This window comes from Clarias gariepinus, chromosome 26 (assembly GCF_024256425.1).
Source record: "Clarias gariepinus isolate MV-2021 ecotype Netherlands chromosome 26, CGAR_prim_01v2, whole genome shotgun sequence".
Taxonomy (NCBI): Eukaryota; Metazoa; Chordata; class Actinopteri; order Siluriformes; family Clariidae; genus Clarias; species Clarias gariepinus.
In genome coordinates this window covers 7,643,741-7,661,231 of record NC_071125.1, presented here as the reverse complement: position 1 = coordinate 7,661,231, position 17,491 = coordinate 7,643,741, and the positions used below count along the sequence as shown (strand labels likewise).

At 38.3% G+C, this 17,491-nt stretch overlaps 1 protein-coding gene across 5 annotated transcripts in view; it reads left to right on the top strand.

Moving 5' to 3' along the window:
* rims2a (regulating synaptic membrane exocytosis 2a) overlaps positions 1-17,491 on the top strand; it is a 219,507-nt gene that overhangs the window by 103,095 nt on the left and 98,921 nt on the right. For 4 of the 5 annotated variants that reach the window (XM_053488382.1, XM_053488381.1, XM_053488388.1 and 1 more), the window contains 8 exons: positions 4,140-4,333; positions 5,594-5,713; positions 7,013-7,112; positions 7,317-7,440; positions 9,346-9,392; positions 9,551-9,663; positions 14,076-14,123; positions 16,376-16,506. In XM_053488382.1, coding sequence (XP_053344357.1) covers positions 4,140-4,333; positions 5,594-5,713; positions 7,013-7,112; positions 7,317-7,440; positions 9,346-9,392; positions 9,551-9,663; positions 14,076-14,123; positions 16,376-16,506 — 877 coding nt within the window. Of the gene's footprint in view, positions 1-3,886; positions 3,955-4,139; positions 4,334-5,593; positions 5,714-7,012; positions 7,113-7,316; positions 7,441-9,345; positions 9,393-9,550; positions 9,664-14,075; positions 14,124-16,375; positions 16,507-17,491 lie in introns of all 5 variants that reach the window. The other variant, XM_053488390.1, reaches the window with a different exon arrangement.

Here is a 17,491-nt window from a genome sequence, read left to right as displayed (position 1 = left end):
ATGCAAACTCTATCCACACAGAGACAGGAATCGAGCCTGTTCAGGAATCGAACCGGACCCTGGAGGTCATCAAAAGCAAAAGCTTATACAAATATAATAATATTTAATAAATAATTGTTGCGAATTCCGATAGCTGAAACAGGAAAAATGTAGCATTGGATTCTTTGTCTTAGCTGCAGCACAGAGGCAGAATAGTTGTTTGTATGCAGACACAGCTAAAGTGGGAAAGTGGGACGTCACACTCTTTACTGGTGAATACACCCAAAATAGCCAAGTAGTTATGTAAGGAATAATACACCGTGGATTGTGCTGTTGTATGAAAATAATACGCTTCAGGGTGGCATCACACAACATTGAAAATCTAAAATCTAAAGTTTTATGGTTCGATATGATGTTATGAAATGTCGTTGAGACAGGTTAGTTCCTGCACTAAAAAAAATTATTCATGTCATTTCTGGGAAACGTTATGAGGAATGAGACTGTTACCAAGCGCAGACACTCAACACTTCTTCCATAAACGTTAAAAATAATCTTTAAGTAATTTTTATTATGTGGCATGTTACTATATTAACCCTAAAGTAGAGGAATGAGTGTGTTAATGAGCGTGTTAATATACAAAATAATGCACACCTTCTGACCAGTCAGACTTCAAAATTAAACCGTTGTTCCTTTTTTGGCATTCAGTCTGCATATTTGAAATCAGATGCCCTTTTTGATGCAACTCTCCCCACATTATCTTGTGAAAGGCAGGCAGTAACCGTGAGATCAAGGGGCTAGGCTTAGATCTGATCCCACATAAAAAGCAATGCAGCACAAATTGATGAAAAAAGTTACTGTTGGTCACTATTGAAAGGTATCAGAACACATTTAGGCGTGTGACAGGCGTTTGGCAGACACTCTTATCCAGAGCGACTTACATTTTTATCTCATTACACATCTGAGCAGTTTAGGGTTAAGGGCCTTGCCCAAGGGCCCAACAGTGGCAACTTGGTGGTTGTGGGGTTTGAACCTGGGATCTTCCGAACCGTAGCCTTAACCACTGAGCTACCCCTGGCCCCAAGGGTAGCTCAGTGTACACACAGTGTACCACAGCTTGCTGCATATGTGGCTTAGCATACAGGGTTTAAGGGTGCTGGTCCGACTGCCAAATCTCTCAGATCGCAATCCGATTGGGTATCCACGGAATGTGCCAGACAAACAAGACCAATCTACGGAAGCCCCATCCTGCAACCCACAGCACCCAAAGGTCTTGTCGATAATGTCCCGGTGCCTGACACCACAGCACACCTTCAGAGCTCTTGTGGAGTCAATTTTAAACTAATCTTACGGTATGTATTTAAAAATCATGAGGTGAAATTTTTCTGTCTTCTTTAATATTTCACTCTCTCCTACAAGATGCTGTACCTCCTGTTTCCATTGTTAAGGGAAAGTTATCTTCAGTCTAGCTTTCAGGAAGTCTTGTTATCTGCACTCGTATCTGTATTCGGTATATAAATGCGCTCTACGTGTCGTCGCCTCGCGTCCAGCGCCCTGCCGCTCGTAGTAAAAACAGCGTCAATAATTAATGATCCAATTAATAGTTTACACTGGCTTTTTATTGAGTTGTCAGGGTGATGGAGAGCCTGGAGACGGAAACCTCCGACTTGATTCAGCACTTCAGCCTCCCACTGAGAGGGCGAGAGAGAGAGAAAGAGAGAGAGTGCAGGAAAAGAGAAAGAAGTAGAGCAGGAACATTCGGAGAGAAGAAGGACCTAGACAAGAGCGAGTGGAGGACAAGCAGACAACAAGGCGACAGATAGAGCGAAAAGTTAAAAAACTAAAAGTGACAAAAACAAACAGTTGACTTGAATGTTTTCTCCTGCTGTGGCACATGGGGTCCAATGTTTCTTTACTTCCCTGCTCTTAACTTGCTATGGTATTTACTACAGTATATGACAGTATATGAGCACTACAGATACTACTGTATATATATTAGATCTTGTGATTGTGATTTCCACATCTTGCAAGTGCAGGAACTCGCATACTTCAATGAGTTCCATTACAGAGTGTATTTTAAAGGCAGCTACTTAACAGCTGGGTCAGAGTCCAAGTTTCTTGACTGGAGTTCACAATGAGGCTTTATCCCAAAAGACCAGATCTGCAAAAAACAGACAGTTATTAAGCATGAATTTAAAAAATCTTGCATTCAAGTGGGGTCACTTTAGGGCAAATGTTCTCCTGGGATTAGCTCCTGAATAAAATAGATACTAAAGATGAATGAATGATTTAATAAAGACCCAGTCCCACCTGTACTATTGTTCCTCTGACTAAAAACTGAAAGCATAGGTAGGCTATTTCATCTCTAAGTTGAATTAAAGGAATAGTATAGCCTTGTTCAATGAAATCTTCGTTCATTGAAATTTTAAGGTGTGTGAGATTACTACAAGGAGAATTTTTGCTGTACTCTCCAGGGTACACCCTCGGGTGGGGTGCCAATCCATTGCAGTGCACACACACACACACACACACACACACACACACACACACACACACACACACACACACACATATGCTCATTCACACACTATAAGCAAATTGGGAACCCCAGTTAGCCTAATGGTCATGTCTTTGGACTGTGGGTGGAAACCGGAGAACCTGATGGAAACCCACCAAGCACAGCGAGAACATGCAAACTCCTCATGTTCTTTTGTTCTGACCCCATTTCTTTCACTAAGTTGATGGTTCAGCACTATCCTTCCAGGTCTTCAGATTCAGATTCGATTATTTGCCACATGTACCTTACAGAACAGTAAATGTTTAAAAAAAAAAATTTACATACCCCAGTTAGAAAGCTTGGGTCAGAGCACAGGGTCAGCCAGATTACATCGCCCTTGGAGCAGATAGGAGCAAGAGCCTTGCTTAAGTGCTCAACAGTGGTGCCTTGGCTGTTTAGTACTGAGACTTGAACCCCTGACCAGTAACCCAGAGCTTTAAATGTTTAAAACACCACTGCGACTGCTCTTACAGCTCTTAACCTTCTGAAAGTGTTGGAATATGGTACAAGAGTTTTGTTTCTGATATGTTAGTATTTAATTTATAAGTTCCAGGTTGTCATGTTTGTCTTTAGTAAGCAGGTTAATGTGTTTGAGAGGAGATATCTAGTCAGCTTTTGCAGTCCCGCAGAGCCAAACTAAGTTGTGTCTTTCAAGGTTGTGGTGTAGTTAGTACACATTTAACTTTAAATTTATTCCGGAACTAGCCATATTGCTAACAGGAACTAGCTGTTTGGGGGGAGGGGAGTACAAAATACATCATAACTTTTGAAAGACACCAACTCGATTTATCTCAGTCAGAGTGCAGAAGCATCAGAAGCGTCAGATGAACTTTGGACTGCATTTTTGCATGGATGAGGATTCTGAAATATCGCTAGTGTGACGAGTTAGCTCCCTTTAACTAGCTAGCCAGCTCCTTGTACGTTACCACCTAACATTTCCTGCAGTATTAGTTTTCCAATTACTGCAAAAAACACGGACCTGGGCATCACACTGTAGGATTCAGGTGTTCGGTGTCCTGCTGTAGCTGATGGATTTAGAATTTGTCTGAGGAGTGAAATGTTAGCAGAATGATACGTGGTGTTCAGAGTTTACATTAAAAAACGTCAGAGTATTCCTTTAATTATGGGTGAGGCCTATGCATGGAGGGTTAAAAGCATCTTTGTACTGTGTGTGTGTGTGTGTGTGTGTGTGTGTGTGACTGAATGTACAGTATGTATCATGTCTTTGATGTTTCTCTTTCCTCTCACTTTATGCACTGTGCTCTCTGCTGCTGCCCGCTGGGGTGTGTGTGTGTGTGTGTGTGTGTGTGTGTGTGTGTGTGTGTGTGTGCGCGTGTGTGTGGGCACTCACAGGAGATATAGATGGCCACTGGTGGGATCAGGCAACGTGGCATAGCAGCGATACCGCCTCTATGTCACTGGTGAGCCAAGCGGAGCCCAGACTCTCTCTCTCTCTCTCTCTCTCTCTCTCTCTCTTTCTCTGTCTCTCGCTCTCTCGCTCTCTCTCTCTCGCCATATCATAATTTCGGTTGATTTATGTTCACCTCTGCATGTCTTTTTTTCTTTCCTTTTTTTCTTTCCGCATTTCTTTATCCCTCGCCTATAGGGGACAGTCAAAGGGGAAAAAGAGAAACTATTGAGCAGGGACACATCTTATCAGAGGGCCAAAAGAAAATGGTGCGCTTTTGGGGCCACTCGTTGGAAGAGGATGCCGAGTGGGGCGAGCCGCAGGTTAAAGACTCGGGCGTTGACACATGCAGTAGCACAACGCTAAACGAGGAGCATAGCCATAGCGAGAAGGTACCGGCACCTGTTCTCCAGCCTGCACTCTCTCTCTCGAATCTCGAATTCATTCTTTTAGTTCTTTATCTTTGCCTTCTCATCTGCCTTTTTTTTTATTTTTATTTGTTTCGTTTGTTTTATTTATTAGTGGTTTGATTTCATATGTCCTCCGTATGTGATGGTGATTTGCTTTATTTATAAGTGTAAATGTTAAACTTCTTAATTACCCCTATTTTTCATCTTCCGAAAATCTTTGTTCTGTTTATTTATTTGATTTGATTGAATTTAATTTGATTTATTCATTTTTTTTTGTCATACCTTGTTTTTGGGGGTGGGGTTGGGGTGGGGCTGAGGTTGGGTGTGTGGGGCGGTGACGGGTGTGGTGGTGGTGGTGGCGCGAATCTTTTGCTTGCTTTGTGTTTTGTGGCTTTGTAGCTGCAGCTGGTTGGCTGATCGTGCCGTAGTCTCGCGTAACCGAGCGCAAACTGTTGCGGGAGCATCGCTAACACCTTGTCTCTCTAGGTGCATGCCCTCCCAACCTTCTGTCATTTCCTGTGTGTTGGTGCCACATGGTGACCTTTCCTGTTCCTCCGTTTTGCGCACTTCCTACACCCACAGCCACGGTACACCCCGAAAACCCGGCAACCGGCTGCAGTAAAGACACAACATCTGGACACGTGCACAACACCATTATGGGCTGAACGATAGCGCTGGAGGGGTTTCTTTGGGACAGATGTGTTTTTCTTTTTTCCCTTTCACTGTCACGTAGGATCAAGATTTTCGATTACCATTGGTGTTATTTCGTGTTATTATTATTATTTATTGTTTATTTATTTATTTTTTATGTTTGGGGTTTGGAGGGGGGGTCACGGGTCGTCCTTTTTGTTTCACTCGCTGTGCCATTTTGTGTCTTTGTTTTTGGACTCCTCACGTTTCTGGCTTTTTGTTCGCTGTATTAATTGTGTTTGGATTTGTGCTTGGTGCTCTTTAGGTGGTTTGCATGCTAATCACATGATCACACAAATTCTGAACCTGTTTAGTTGTAAGTTCTGTCTTTAAATTATATACTTTGCTGTAATATGCCTTTCTGGCTGAAGATCTTTTTTTGACGAGAATAAAGGAACAGCGTTTATGTGATCACCTGGATGCTAAAAGCTCCTTCTCCACCCCTACCTTCCTCTCTAGCTGTCTTAAAAAAAAACTGCTCTCAGAATCCCAAGTTTAAACCTTTTTTTTTTGTTTGTTTTTTGTTTTTTAACTCTGGCTTTGACCTCGTAGCACCCTGTCACATGGCAACCGTCCAAAGATGGAGACCGTCTCATCGGCCGCATTTTCCTCAACAAACGGCTCAAGGATGGAAGCGTTCCTCGCGACTCCGGAGCTCTCCTGGGGCTAAAAGTGAGTCCATGTAAACCTTTATACACAACATGAGACTTGTCCTGGTCGTTTTTAAATCCAACTAATGGTGTTAATTTATCTAGTTATACTGTATAGGTGGTCAGTCAATTTGAATTAAAGCTAACTTTAGACTTTAACAGTCTTTAGACTTTAACGTGACTGTGATGTGAGACCAGAGATTGAACTTCCAGGATGGAGTTCATGTTTCCTCCCGTAACACGTACCAGAAATACATAACATGATTAAACCCTGACGGCTTAGAGCTAGACGTTACGTAAAGCTATTTTCATCCGCTAGACGCCGTAATCTCTTTTAAGAACATGTTTCATTTGTGTGAAGAGACGAGTAAGAAAGTAGGACCAGGCACAACGTTTCTGCATCTTTAACTAAATGAAGTTTATCTACCGTATGGTTACCATACAGTATGTCACAGATTGTTGATTTGCAATTTTTTAGATATGCTGCTCAAAAAATTTAAGGGGAATTTAGGGAACGCCCAGTCCTGCTTTGACTTCGCAATTAAATGTTTGAAGAAAAAATATCGTACTGTATTGATTGCTATTTATTGCTTGTTTTAGGTATAGGTTCAATTATTACATTCTGATTTTATTCCGGGTTATTTAAAAAAAATTTTTTTTTTAAGCTATATTTTTTCATTTTTGTGCTTTAACAACATAGACATTTTTTTTCTCTAATTCATTTACAGTAATTCCTTTAAACAGGAAGCACTGTGGCTTAGGGGTCAGCACAGTCGCCTTGCACCTCCAGCCTCTGAGTTCGATTCCCACCTCGGTGTCTGTGTGCATAGAGTTTGCATGTTCTCCCTGCGCTTGGTGGGTTTCCTCCCACAATCCAAAGACATGCAGTTTGGGCTAATTTACGTTCCCAAATTGCCCATAGTGTGTTTGGTGCTCTGTGATAGGTTGGCACCCCGTCCAGGGTTTAGCCCGCCTCGTGCCGGGTTAGTTTCTTCATGTCTGTCATAGCCATTTACTGGGATTTATTATTTTTTACATACTTAAATAGAAGAACTTGTTTTAATAGTGTACAGTTTCTTTGGCAATCTAGAAACATTGAAATTCTAATTAGTATATATATATATATATATACTAATTAGAATTTCATATATATATATATACTGTATATAAGAAAAATACTGCATTCAGTTGCTTTTTAATGCTTCAGTATACAATATAAAAACAAAATTTTATTAGAATTTTTTAAGTACTGCATATTTTTTGACAACAAAGTTTTAAGTGTGTGGGTGTGTTTGTGTGTGTGTGTGTCTGTTTTGGACAGGTGGTTGGCGGAAAAATGACAGAGTCTGGTCGACTCTGTGCGTTCATCACTAAAGTAAGGAAAGGAAGCTTAGCAGACACTGTAGGACATCTCAGACCAGGTGACTTTCAGATTTCTGTTCAACCAGCAATATAAAACTTACATTAAAAAAATAAAAAATAAATAAGAAAATAAAAATTGGCTGTGCTTGGAATGAAACACTAGAGACAGTAAGGGTGAAATAATGGATATAATGTATTCATTATATTGATTTCAATGTTAACAGTTGTGAACAAACATTCTGTGTGTTCTTTGTGTTCTGCAGGCGATCAGGTCCTGGAGTGGAATGGGAGAAACTTACAAGGAGCCACATTTAAAGAAGTTTACAATATCATTTTAGAATCCAAGCCAGAGCCTCAGGTGGAACTGGTGGTGTCCCGACCCATCGGGTAAAAACCAGCCACAATCTGTTCAGCTGTATCTTTACCTTATCTTGTACGATTTATCATAAATGTCAGTGTAATGCAGTGCATAGTTTCATTAATGATGGTGTGACGTGAGAGTTGCTCATCAAGAGTTACTTGAATTACTTTTATCTTAGGTTTAACATTTTATATTAAGATTTAAATATTTAAAGTGTTTTTTATTGGAGCAGCATTACAGGAGTAGTCGGCAGAGCTACGGTATGTGTCACTGTAGCAAGCGTGATACTGTTTTTAGACAAGTGGTGTTCAAGTCAAACAGGGATGAAATGTGTTGTGAATGAAGGAATAAATTCGACTGACATTTACAGACATTTCTCTCGCCTGCCATGTGGAATACCCGGGTTCGATTCCCACCCAATGCCCAAACCCCAGGCTGTGCGGTGCCGGTCCCAAGCGTGGATAAAATTAAAGGGGTTGCGTCCGTAAGGGCATCCGGTGTAAAACCTGTGCTGAGTTTTTGTGGAAATCGAATGGTCCATGTGGCGACCCCTTGTCAGGAGCAGCCGAAAGACTACCAATAACAACAACACAATGATCAGACTCTTAAAACATTTAAATGGTGCAAGCTGCAGTCGTTCCCCTGAACATTCAGCAAGTAGAACGCCTGCTTCTTGAAAATCAACGTGTATGTATAACATACTGTATCACCAACTTGCGGAAGAGACGCATATGTCTGTGGGAACTGTACACACAATCGTTTACCAACCCCACTTGCACCCAATCACCTGCTTCACTAATGCACTTATCCAAGTGTGTCAGGGGATTATACAGAAAAACAAAGGTAGTTTTTTCTCTCATAACTGTGCTTTCTTATTGTGCACGATCAAAATTCCCGGTTTGACTTGAACATCCCTTGAACAACAATTCTGTCAACAAGAAATAAATACCGAACAACATTTCATACTCAATTTGGCCAAATGTCCTGTTGATGTTTGCTCCTCCAGATCCCACTGATTTGTACATTCTTGTAAAAGCTGCTTCTGTTCAAACTGTCTTTGTTTTCATGTTCATCTGACGAGCTTTCATATTTCAAGTCAAATGTTAGATTTCTAATGATATCGCTGTTTCGCATGAAGAAATTTTGAATGGCGAACACAGATGAACAGAGCGATACACACAGTCTTTTTCTACTGTTCTACTCTGCATAAGCACACTCAGAACCCCGCTTGACCAATCAAATTAGTGTTGTATCAAGTGAACAGGAAAAAAGTAATTAGCTTGTTTATTGATATTGGATGTATGACAACTCAAAATTTTCTCACGGGAAACCTAAATCTATGATGTAAATATTGCTGTTGCGGGAACCTTAATATCTTGGATTAACGGCCATGTACGGTCATTAACCTTTTATTGCTCATTATAGCCGTTTATTTTAGGAAGCCTTATTGTAAAGTCCACTCTCTTTTTACACCTTTAATTAGTTGTTCACTAAGCAATTTCTATAAATGGTTTTGCGGATATTTTTTCCCTCGGAAAAGCTATTTTTATCATTCTGTTGCCGTGTCGCCTTATGTCAGAGAATATTTCTCCTAAAGACCTGCTTATGAATATAGTTTCTGAGAGCTGCACAAGTTTGGAAGCTTTCACCCTGCTTTGCGCTATTAAAAGCTTAGAAATAAAAAGACAAGAGCAACAACAAAAAAGTGCTGATGTAGGATCAGCTCCTTCTTTCCGAACGTTGAGTGCACATGATATTTGAGAACAAACGAAACTGATTTCAAAGCAGAGTATTAGTCCAGACTCTAATAGAGACTAATGTGATGCTTAGGGCCATTGAAAGCTCATTAAAAGGTCTCACTCTCTCACTCTCTCAGTTTCTCTCTCTCTCTCACGCTCTCTCTCTCTCTCTCTCTCTCTCTCTTAATGCAGAGACATTCCCAGGATACCAGACAGCACACACACACAACTGGAGTCGAGTGAGTAGCCACCGTGTGGCCGGATGCAAGAAATGCATTTTTTAATTTTTTCGTGATCTTCTATGTAAATATCACAGCTCTTTTTTAAACGTTCTTAAACAGTTTTGCTCGGTCCTCTTTTCCCTTGTTTCTTTCCCTTTATTGAATTCCACCTGAAGGTTCCAGCTCATTTGAGTCACAGAAGATGGACCGGCCATCCATATCCATTACATCTCCCATGAGCCCCAGCATGCTGCGAGACGCACCGCAGTACTTATCCGGACAGCTCTCTGTGAGTTCCCACAATGCATTACTCGGTTACTTATGGGGAATAAATGCCAGCTGTTTTTTTTAACCTTTTCTTTCATTAAAAAAAAATAAATAAAAATGCATTTCCGACACTTAATTTTAAGTTTACTTTATTTAAATTATGAACATGCTGATAAAATTTAATATTTATTATTTTTTAAATTAAGTGATTATCAGGATTATGTAATAATACGTTTATATTATAAAAATCAGTAACATACTATGTGTAAAGCGTTTGCCAAACAAGTACAAGGTGAATTCAAGTCAAACTGGGACTTTTGATTTTGCAGAATAACACAGAATAGTTATGAGAAAAAAAGCTTTATATAGTTGCAAGCAAGGATGATCGGGTCCAAACATCTTGGGGCGCACCAGAAAGACAGCGGGCACAGTCAGTACATGCATTTAAAGGAGGAATTTTATGTTAAGACCTCCAAAATGCCCCAGATGCAGGAAAAAAACGCATCCCACTATGATATCACTCAATGTGACGTTGCCTAGGAAACAATTAACCACTTTTCATCATAAGTTTAAAGCATCGTCACAGCCGACCCATTTAAGATCAAAAAAATCCCTCAGCAAATTTGCATCCTTTATGTCCTGAGATCACAATGGCCCAGTTTGGTGGCGATCGTATTAATCCCACAGCAAAAGTATATAAGAATCCATCGGGTGCGTTGTGAAAACGACACCAATAAAACAAACTTTCTGTCGAGTTGAGCCCATGACATGTAATGCGAAAGTTGTTCAGTTCAATGCGCTCTAACTGTTTACCGTGATTACGTGCAATTGTGTATAAGCTATGCAGCAAAATCTTGTGTGAGGGCCCCGTGCCACAGCCAGGGCTCAGACGCTCAGACGTCCTAATGGCAGCAGATTCCGACCTGCGTGCTGATTTTCATTAATTCTTATGTTAAGACCTCCAAAAGAATTGAAAGAGAAATAAAAATCCTTTTTTTTTTTTTAAGAGTTCTTTATATAATCCCATGTTACAATAATGTACTTATCCTAGCATTTTGCTAGTCTTAGATACCATCAAGGTAGCAAGTTTTTGCAGTACGCCAGGGCTATTATTGAACTGTCTGCTTAATTTTTTAAATTGACTTCTTTAATGGCTTAAACAAGTGGAAATGATATGGAGCGAGGTCAGGACTGTATATGGGAAGTGGCAGTAACTCCCATCCGAGCTCCTGTAATCTGCAAGTGGTGTGGTGGGCAGTATGAGGTCTTGTGTCATCCTACAAAAACAGAACCTTCGGTGATAAACCAGACCTTTTTTTTGTTCTTGAGAGCGTTCGCCAAATGTTCACTTGTGGGACTGGTGGGACCTTGGCTGGGATCAACATTCAAATGTTTTACTGTGGTTAATAATCTTAATCACTGTACTGTGCTTGAAGTCTTCTGTACTGTAAATGTCAAGCTGACAAATTTCACCACAAGTCCTTGTTTGACTTGAATGCCCCTTGTACTGTACCTTGAGTTATAAGTTTGGAAGGAAATAATTAGTTATAAGACAAAACAAAAATTGAGAATTCAATAGCAATGTGGTATAATGACATATATTTTTGTCATTTAGTGAAGTAAAATGTACTGGAGATTTGTTTTAGATCCTGGTTCACCAGAAAGCGCAGTCTTCATAGCCATCGTTATGTTATGAACCGCTCTAACCCTCATATGACTAGACAATTATTCATTTTCCTCAGTAGAGAAATTTTATAACTAAAAATGATTATTTCCAACATGACATGAATTTCTGTTATAAATACCAAGTATTATCTTTTTAAAACTTCTATTTTGACTAATTAACAGTTGTCTTCGAGCTGTGAACCTTTGGAGAAACTCAGGGCTCAGGGATGTACAGTAGCTGGAACTTGTTCAGAAATAAAACTTTATTACTTTTAAATTCAGCAGCGATATCTTGGATGAGTGGGACATCCACTGGTAGGTAGTGAACAGAACAGGCAATTTAAGTACTTTGCCACTGTTGGCAAACTTTTGTGAGGCGAACGAAGCCTGGATAAAGTTCTGGAACGGCTCCATGGTGCTTACGCCCGGCCACAGAGCTGGAATTCACCCAAGGGGGAAAACACCGGTACAGTACCTGATCATGTAACACTTACTCACTGTGCTCTAATTGTGTAACGCGTTCCAAAATAATGTTTGAGCTACAGTTGGTTATTTATAAGACCTTGTGTTTTGTTTGATATTTGGCTGAATTTGAAGCAGAACTTTAAATTCTGCTGCAAATACACAATATGATTTGTCTTAAATTATGAGCAATTTAAACCATGTGGACAAACAAGTGCAAATATTTGCACACCCTTTTGAGTAATTAAGAAGGAGGAACAATTGTAATTTATATCAGTTACTGTATATACTGTAGAGTGTTAAAAACACCTGTTGTATAGTATATGGTGGTGGCCAAAAGCATCCAGACAAATCTGGCTGAAGAGTTATTACCTGAATTAACTAACTAACTAGTGAAAACCTGGCTATGTGACAATAGCGTTCAGTTTCTGGAGCCATGTCCTGGGTCATCTCCAGACCTAAACCTAATATAAAACTGTTGGACAAAGGTGAATAAGGCAGTAGCAGTCAAGAAACAATCTTCTATACATGATCTTCAGGAAGCATTTAAGCAGAGTACTGCAGACGTCTTTTTGACTCTATGCCCAGTCGGATCCAGCAGGTTTTGAAGAATTAAGGATTTCATACTAAATATTGATTGTTTTATAGCAATAGCATAAAATAACAAATTATTCTTATTAGCTTGATTTTAAAAAGTGGAGGAAGAAAACTTTGAATTTACCTTTTGCCTCAATACTTTTTGGCACCAGTATATATATATATATATATATATATATATATATATATATATATATATATATATATATTGTTCTAAAATTAATTAAATTCATTTTTCCCTCAGAATTCTACACACAACACCCCATAATGAAAAAAAGTGTACTTGAGATTTTTTTGCAAATTTATTAAAAATAAAAAAATTTGAGAAAGCACATGTACATAAGTATTCACAGCCTTTGCCATGAAGCTCAAAATTGAACTCAGACGCATCCTGTTTCCCCTGATCATCCTGTTTCCCCTGATCTGCCTTGAGATGTTTCTGCAGCTTAATTGGAGTCCACCTGTGGTAAATTTAGTTGATTGGACATGACTTGGAAAGGCACACACCTGTCTATATAAGGTCCCACAGTTGACAGTTCATGTCAGAGCACAAACCAAGCATAAAGTCAAAGGAATTGTTTGTAGACCTCCAAGACAGGATTGTTACAGATCTGCTTTGAAGGTCCCAGTGAGCACCGTGGCCTCCATCATTCGTAGGTGGAGGATCGAAACCACCAGGACTCTTCCTAGAGCTGGCTGGCCATCTAAACTGAGCGATCGGGGGAGAAAATTCTCAAGTATATTTTTTTCATGTTGTCATTATGGGGTGTACAAGTCAAATCAGACATAAAGTCTAACAGGGTCATGTCAATAAAATAAATAAAATTATACATATAAAATTTATTGAATTGAATAATTATATTTAATGAATAATTATATATATACAACTTATATATTACTGATTCTGATTAGAAAAAGCATCAAGATGCAAACTTCAAAGTTGGTGCATTCATTTATTTAAGTCATTGTTTCAGACTAAAGATGAACTAAACATGACCTTTAAGTAGGTCTTTCAATTTCTTTTTTCATTTTAATTAAATCTTTATGATGTTTAATATCTGGTAAGGAGGCAACTTTATTCATTTCAATGTTGGAGTAATCATTTCTAGTTCTGTTCCTCTTTAATGAAAAAGACAAAAATGGGGTATTTTACATGTAACCAAAATTTATGATCACCTTCTACACAATATTTAACCTCCTTTTCCATGCGCTTAAACTCTTCATTGTCTTTAACTCGCTGAGATGTGGATATGTGTGTATACATTGAATAACACAATCTGGTGTGTTTATTTTTAAGTGTGTGTGTGTTGTTCGCCCGGGTAGAGCTTCGGTTTAAATAGGCTTCCGAATCCGAAAGACAAGACAAGCACGGCGACTATATTTAGAATTTCACAACTTAACAGGAGCACAAAGAAACATTTTATGGTAAAGAATCATCTAAATGAAAATGACTTGGATGAAAGAAAATAAACGAGAAGCTCATTATGCACATTCAGAAGATGTTCCGCCTGATTGTCGCCGGATATATTCTACCACTCCAGCCTGAAAAAGGAAAAAAAAAAGGGGGAGGAAACATTGCAAATTAATTAACCTGCAGTGTTTAGACTGAATCTCTGCCTGAGCTCTTTTAACACTGGTGCTGTCATTCTGGGTTTAGTTTCATGCCATTGTTCCTTTGTTTTGTTCTTGTCATTAACTTTGCTTACCCAGAGCCAAAGCCTTAGTAGGAGAATAGAGCCTTTTAACCCTAGGGTTCAGGTAATTCACACTATATTCCACAAAGACACTCACCCCTGTGTCCCTGATCTCCTTATTTACCTCCTGCTTCTACTAAAAGCACAGCAAGGAAATGGCTACTCTTTCCTGTTTATTTCCTTTTGCTCGTGTAATTTTAGTATTACTTTTCTTTCTACCCTGTTTTTATATTGGAATGATTTTGCAAGACAGTTTGAATGATTCGCATGATCAAAATGGAAAAAAAAAGAGATTTTTAAAGGCATCACTATTGCCTGACATGCCACACTCATCATATTCCACCAATTTGTGAATAATAACACACTGCAGGCTGTGTGGTTACAGGAAAATAATCCACTCTGGTGTAGTGGTACAGTATATGATTACTTTCCTATAACAGCACTGCTTTAGAATAATAATAATAATAATAATAATAATTTATATAATTATAATCTATGGCAAAAATAAATAAATAAATAATATTTTTTTGCCAGTGATTATAATCTTATTCATTAGTAAACATAATATAAGTATTTTTTTAAAGTATGTTTACCGTTACGTTTAAAATCATTTCCTTCAAAACTATTTCCTGCTATCACTCACATTACTGCAAATGTCTTTTCATTACCAGCCTTGCTTTTTCCTCATTCCTAAATAAAGGAACAGAGCAAATTACTACTTCTAAATTAAGTCAGACTGTTACAAAGTGCTAGCACTGGAGTCTCCTTCAATAAATATATCAATTAAATATCATGTCAACAGTTATACTTACTTAAATAACGTCATTTATGTCACAGCTAGAACTAATTATCAGAGCCGTGCTCTTATTTATTAGCACATGAAATTTGAGAATTCCACCATGTTGTGGTATAAAAAGGAAATAACATTTTGAGTGATTTGGTCTGTTTTATTAGAAAATGAAAAGAATGTGTGAGTGATTACTAGGAAATTAAAGGGATTTGTTTTTTCTGTGACTTGTATTTACGTGTCCGTCTCAGCTCCTCTCCTCCTTAGCTTCTTCTACTTTGTGTTTTTTTTTATTTGGTTTTAGGTAATTCAATTAGTTTATTTTGAGGTTAGCGTTAAAAAATAAAATAAAATAAAATAAAATAATTACAATTTAGTGTGCTTACAATTAGATCAGATGCAAACAGAACACTCCTTAACTTTGTAATTACAGTGATGTCCACAACCTGAAACCATCAGCATCAGCAGTACAGTATGTTTCTGGAGTTCGAGTCCCACTCAGGCCATTCATTAGGGCCCAAGCACTATATGGTGCGCAGGACCCTCTTGTTTTCCTAAGGATTATTATTATTATTATTTTTTGGTTCTGAAGTCGTTATCGTAACATTGTGTTAGCAGTTTACACTTAATTTAAAAAGTAATTCTATAAAAAAAAACATAATGCCAACATTATCCCAGCATTCATAACATTGCCAATTTAGCATCACCACAGCATTGTATCAACCAGAAATTCCTGCTTCTGGCGGAATCCGGTGGCAAAAGCCGAACCTAAACATCACTGGGCTTAATGTTATGGATGATTGGTTTACGTGAAAATATACAATTATAGACCTATAAACAGACATCTGACCAAACTTGATCAAGAAAACAACAGTTCTCTAGGTAAAGTGTTTATATAAGCCAAGAAAATACAGAACAGACAATGAAGCAAGAAAATGCCAAAAAAAAAAACAGTACATGTGGTAGCTCATTCGTTTATGGCTTTATGTGATTCTTTGACTCCCTGCTAGTAGAGTAAAATCTGGATATGAACAGAATCTTTGTGCGTTGTTTCCGTTTTGTTCACTCCTTTGCCTGACCTCTGTATGTTTGTCCACTGCATGAAATATCCATTTCTGCTGTGCACTCATTCCCTTGCCTGTTATGTTCAGTTTAGAGCAAATTTCATACAAATTAAAGTTTATTAAATACAAGTACATCTAGTGTAAATAGCAACTAAGTCATAAACCATGCTAAGAATACCTGAAATTAATATTTTTTTAGAATCTTTGTTATGTGAGTATAGTTGATTGTGTATGTTTTGCATAAATCATAACATGCATACTCATGTTAACTAACACAACATTTATATAATAAGGTGTGTTAAGTGATTGAATTGCATTATGCATATTAATTTTTTACCATTTTTACATGATTTCTTAATATTTATCACAACTCACACTTTCATGAACAATGAACAATATATATTGCATACTAGAGGCACTTGTTAGGAAAGCTTTGACTCCAGAGATGTCTTGATCTTCGATCAGGTTAAACTCTGGTACGATAAAGTAGGCCACCAGCTCATCGTCACCATCCTGGGAGCCAAGGACCTGCCATCGCGTGAAGACGGACGACCAAGGAACCCCTACGTTAAAATCTATTTCCTCCCGGACCGAAGGTAAGGGTAGATAAAGTTTACTGGGATGTTAAAGCACCATTTTGTCTGTTTTGCTTCTCCGTTCAGTATGTATATAGAATCAAAATAATGTGTCAAATAAAATAAAAATAAATTATATGAGATATTTAAAATAGGGTCCCCCCAACCCCCCCAAAGACAAACAAAAAAGATTGCAGCATGAAAAGTGACAGTGTCATAATTTAAGACATTTAAAAACAAATGATTATACAGAAGGAGGTTTAAATGGAGATGGAATGAATATAATCATTAATGCTCATGATCGGCGATCACTTTAACACGTGGTGAAGTTAAATAGTAAAAAATTGACAAAAGTAGTAACAGCTTAAGGTGGTTGAAAAAAATATTAGATTGTGAGACATTTTCCTTTGCACAAGGACTGTAAAGTTAAATACAATCTAGTGTAATCTAATCTTATAGTGAATTTACACAAAATGTGATGAGAACGCACAGGATTTGGACTAAACAGCTGTGTCTAAGCAGCTAAACCCAGTTGTTAGTAAGAGGCTTCAGTTTGTTAGTGAGCAGAAAGAGTCAACTTTGGAGCAATGGAAAAAAAGTCATGTGGTCTGATGGTTCCAGATTGACCATATTCCAGAGTGTTTAGGCGTTAATAGATTAAAACAATGTAAGCGCATGAAGTGATGCATCCATCATGCATAGTGGCCACTGTACAAGCCATTGGCGCCGGTGTTATGATCAGGGGTTCTTCAATTGGTCGGGTCTAGACTCAACACTGTGAGAAATAAAATCGTCTTGTCAAGTCATCTGATGCCCTGAATGTACTGAATGATCAGGGTATCCCATCAATAGATGTTTCTTCCATGATGGCATGGATATATTCCAGAACAGAATAGCTAATGGGGGATGAAAGTAATATACAATTGTGAGACTTTTTTAATGGCCAGGCGGTGTACTGTAGCATTTAAAATTCTAATTCCAAAACCAGATTTTTAAACCTACATTA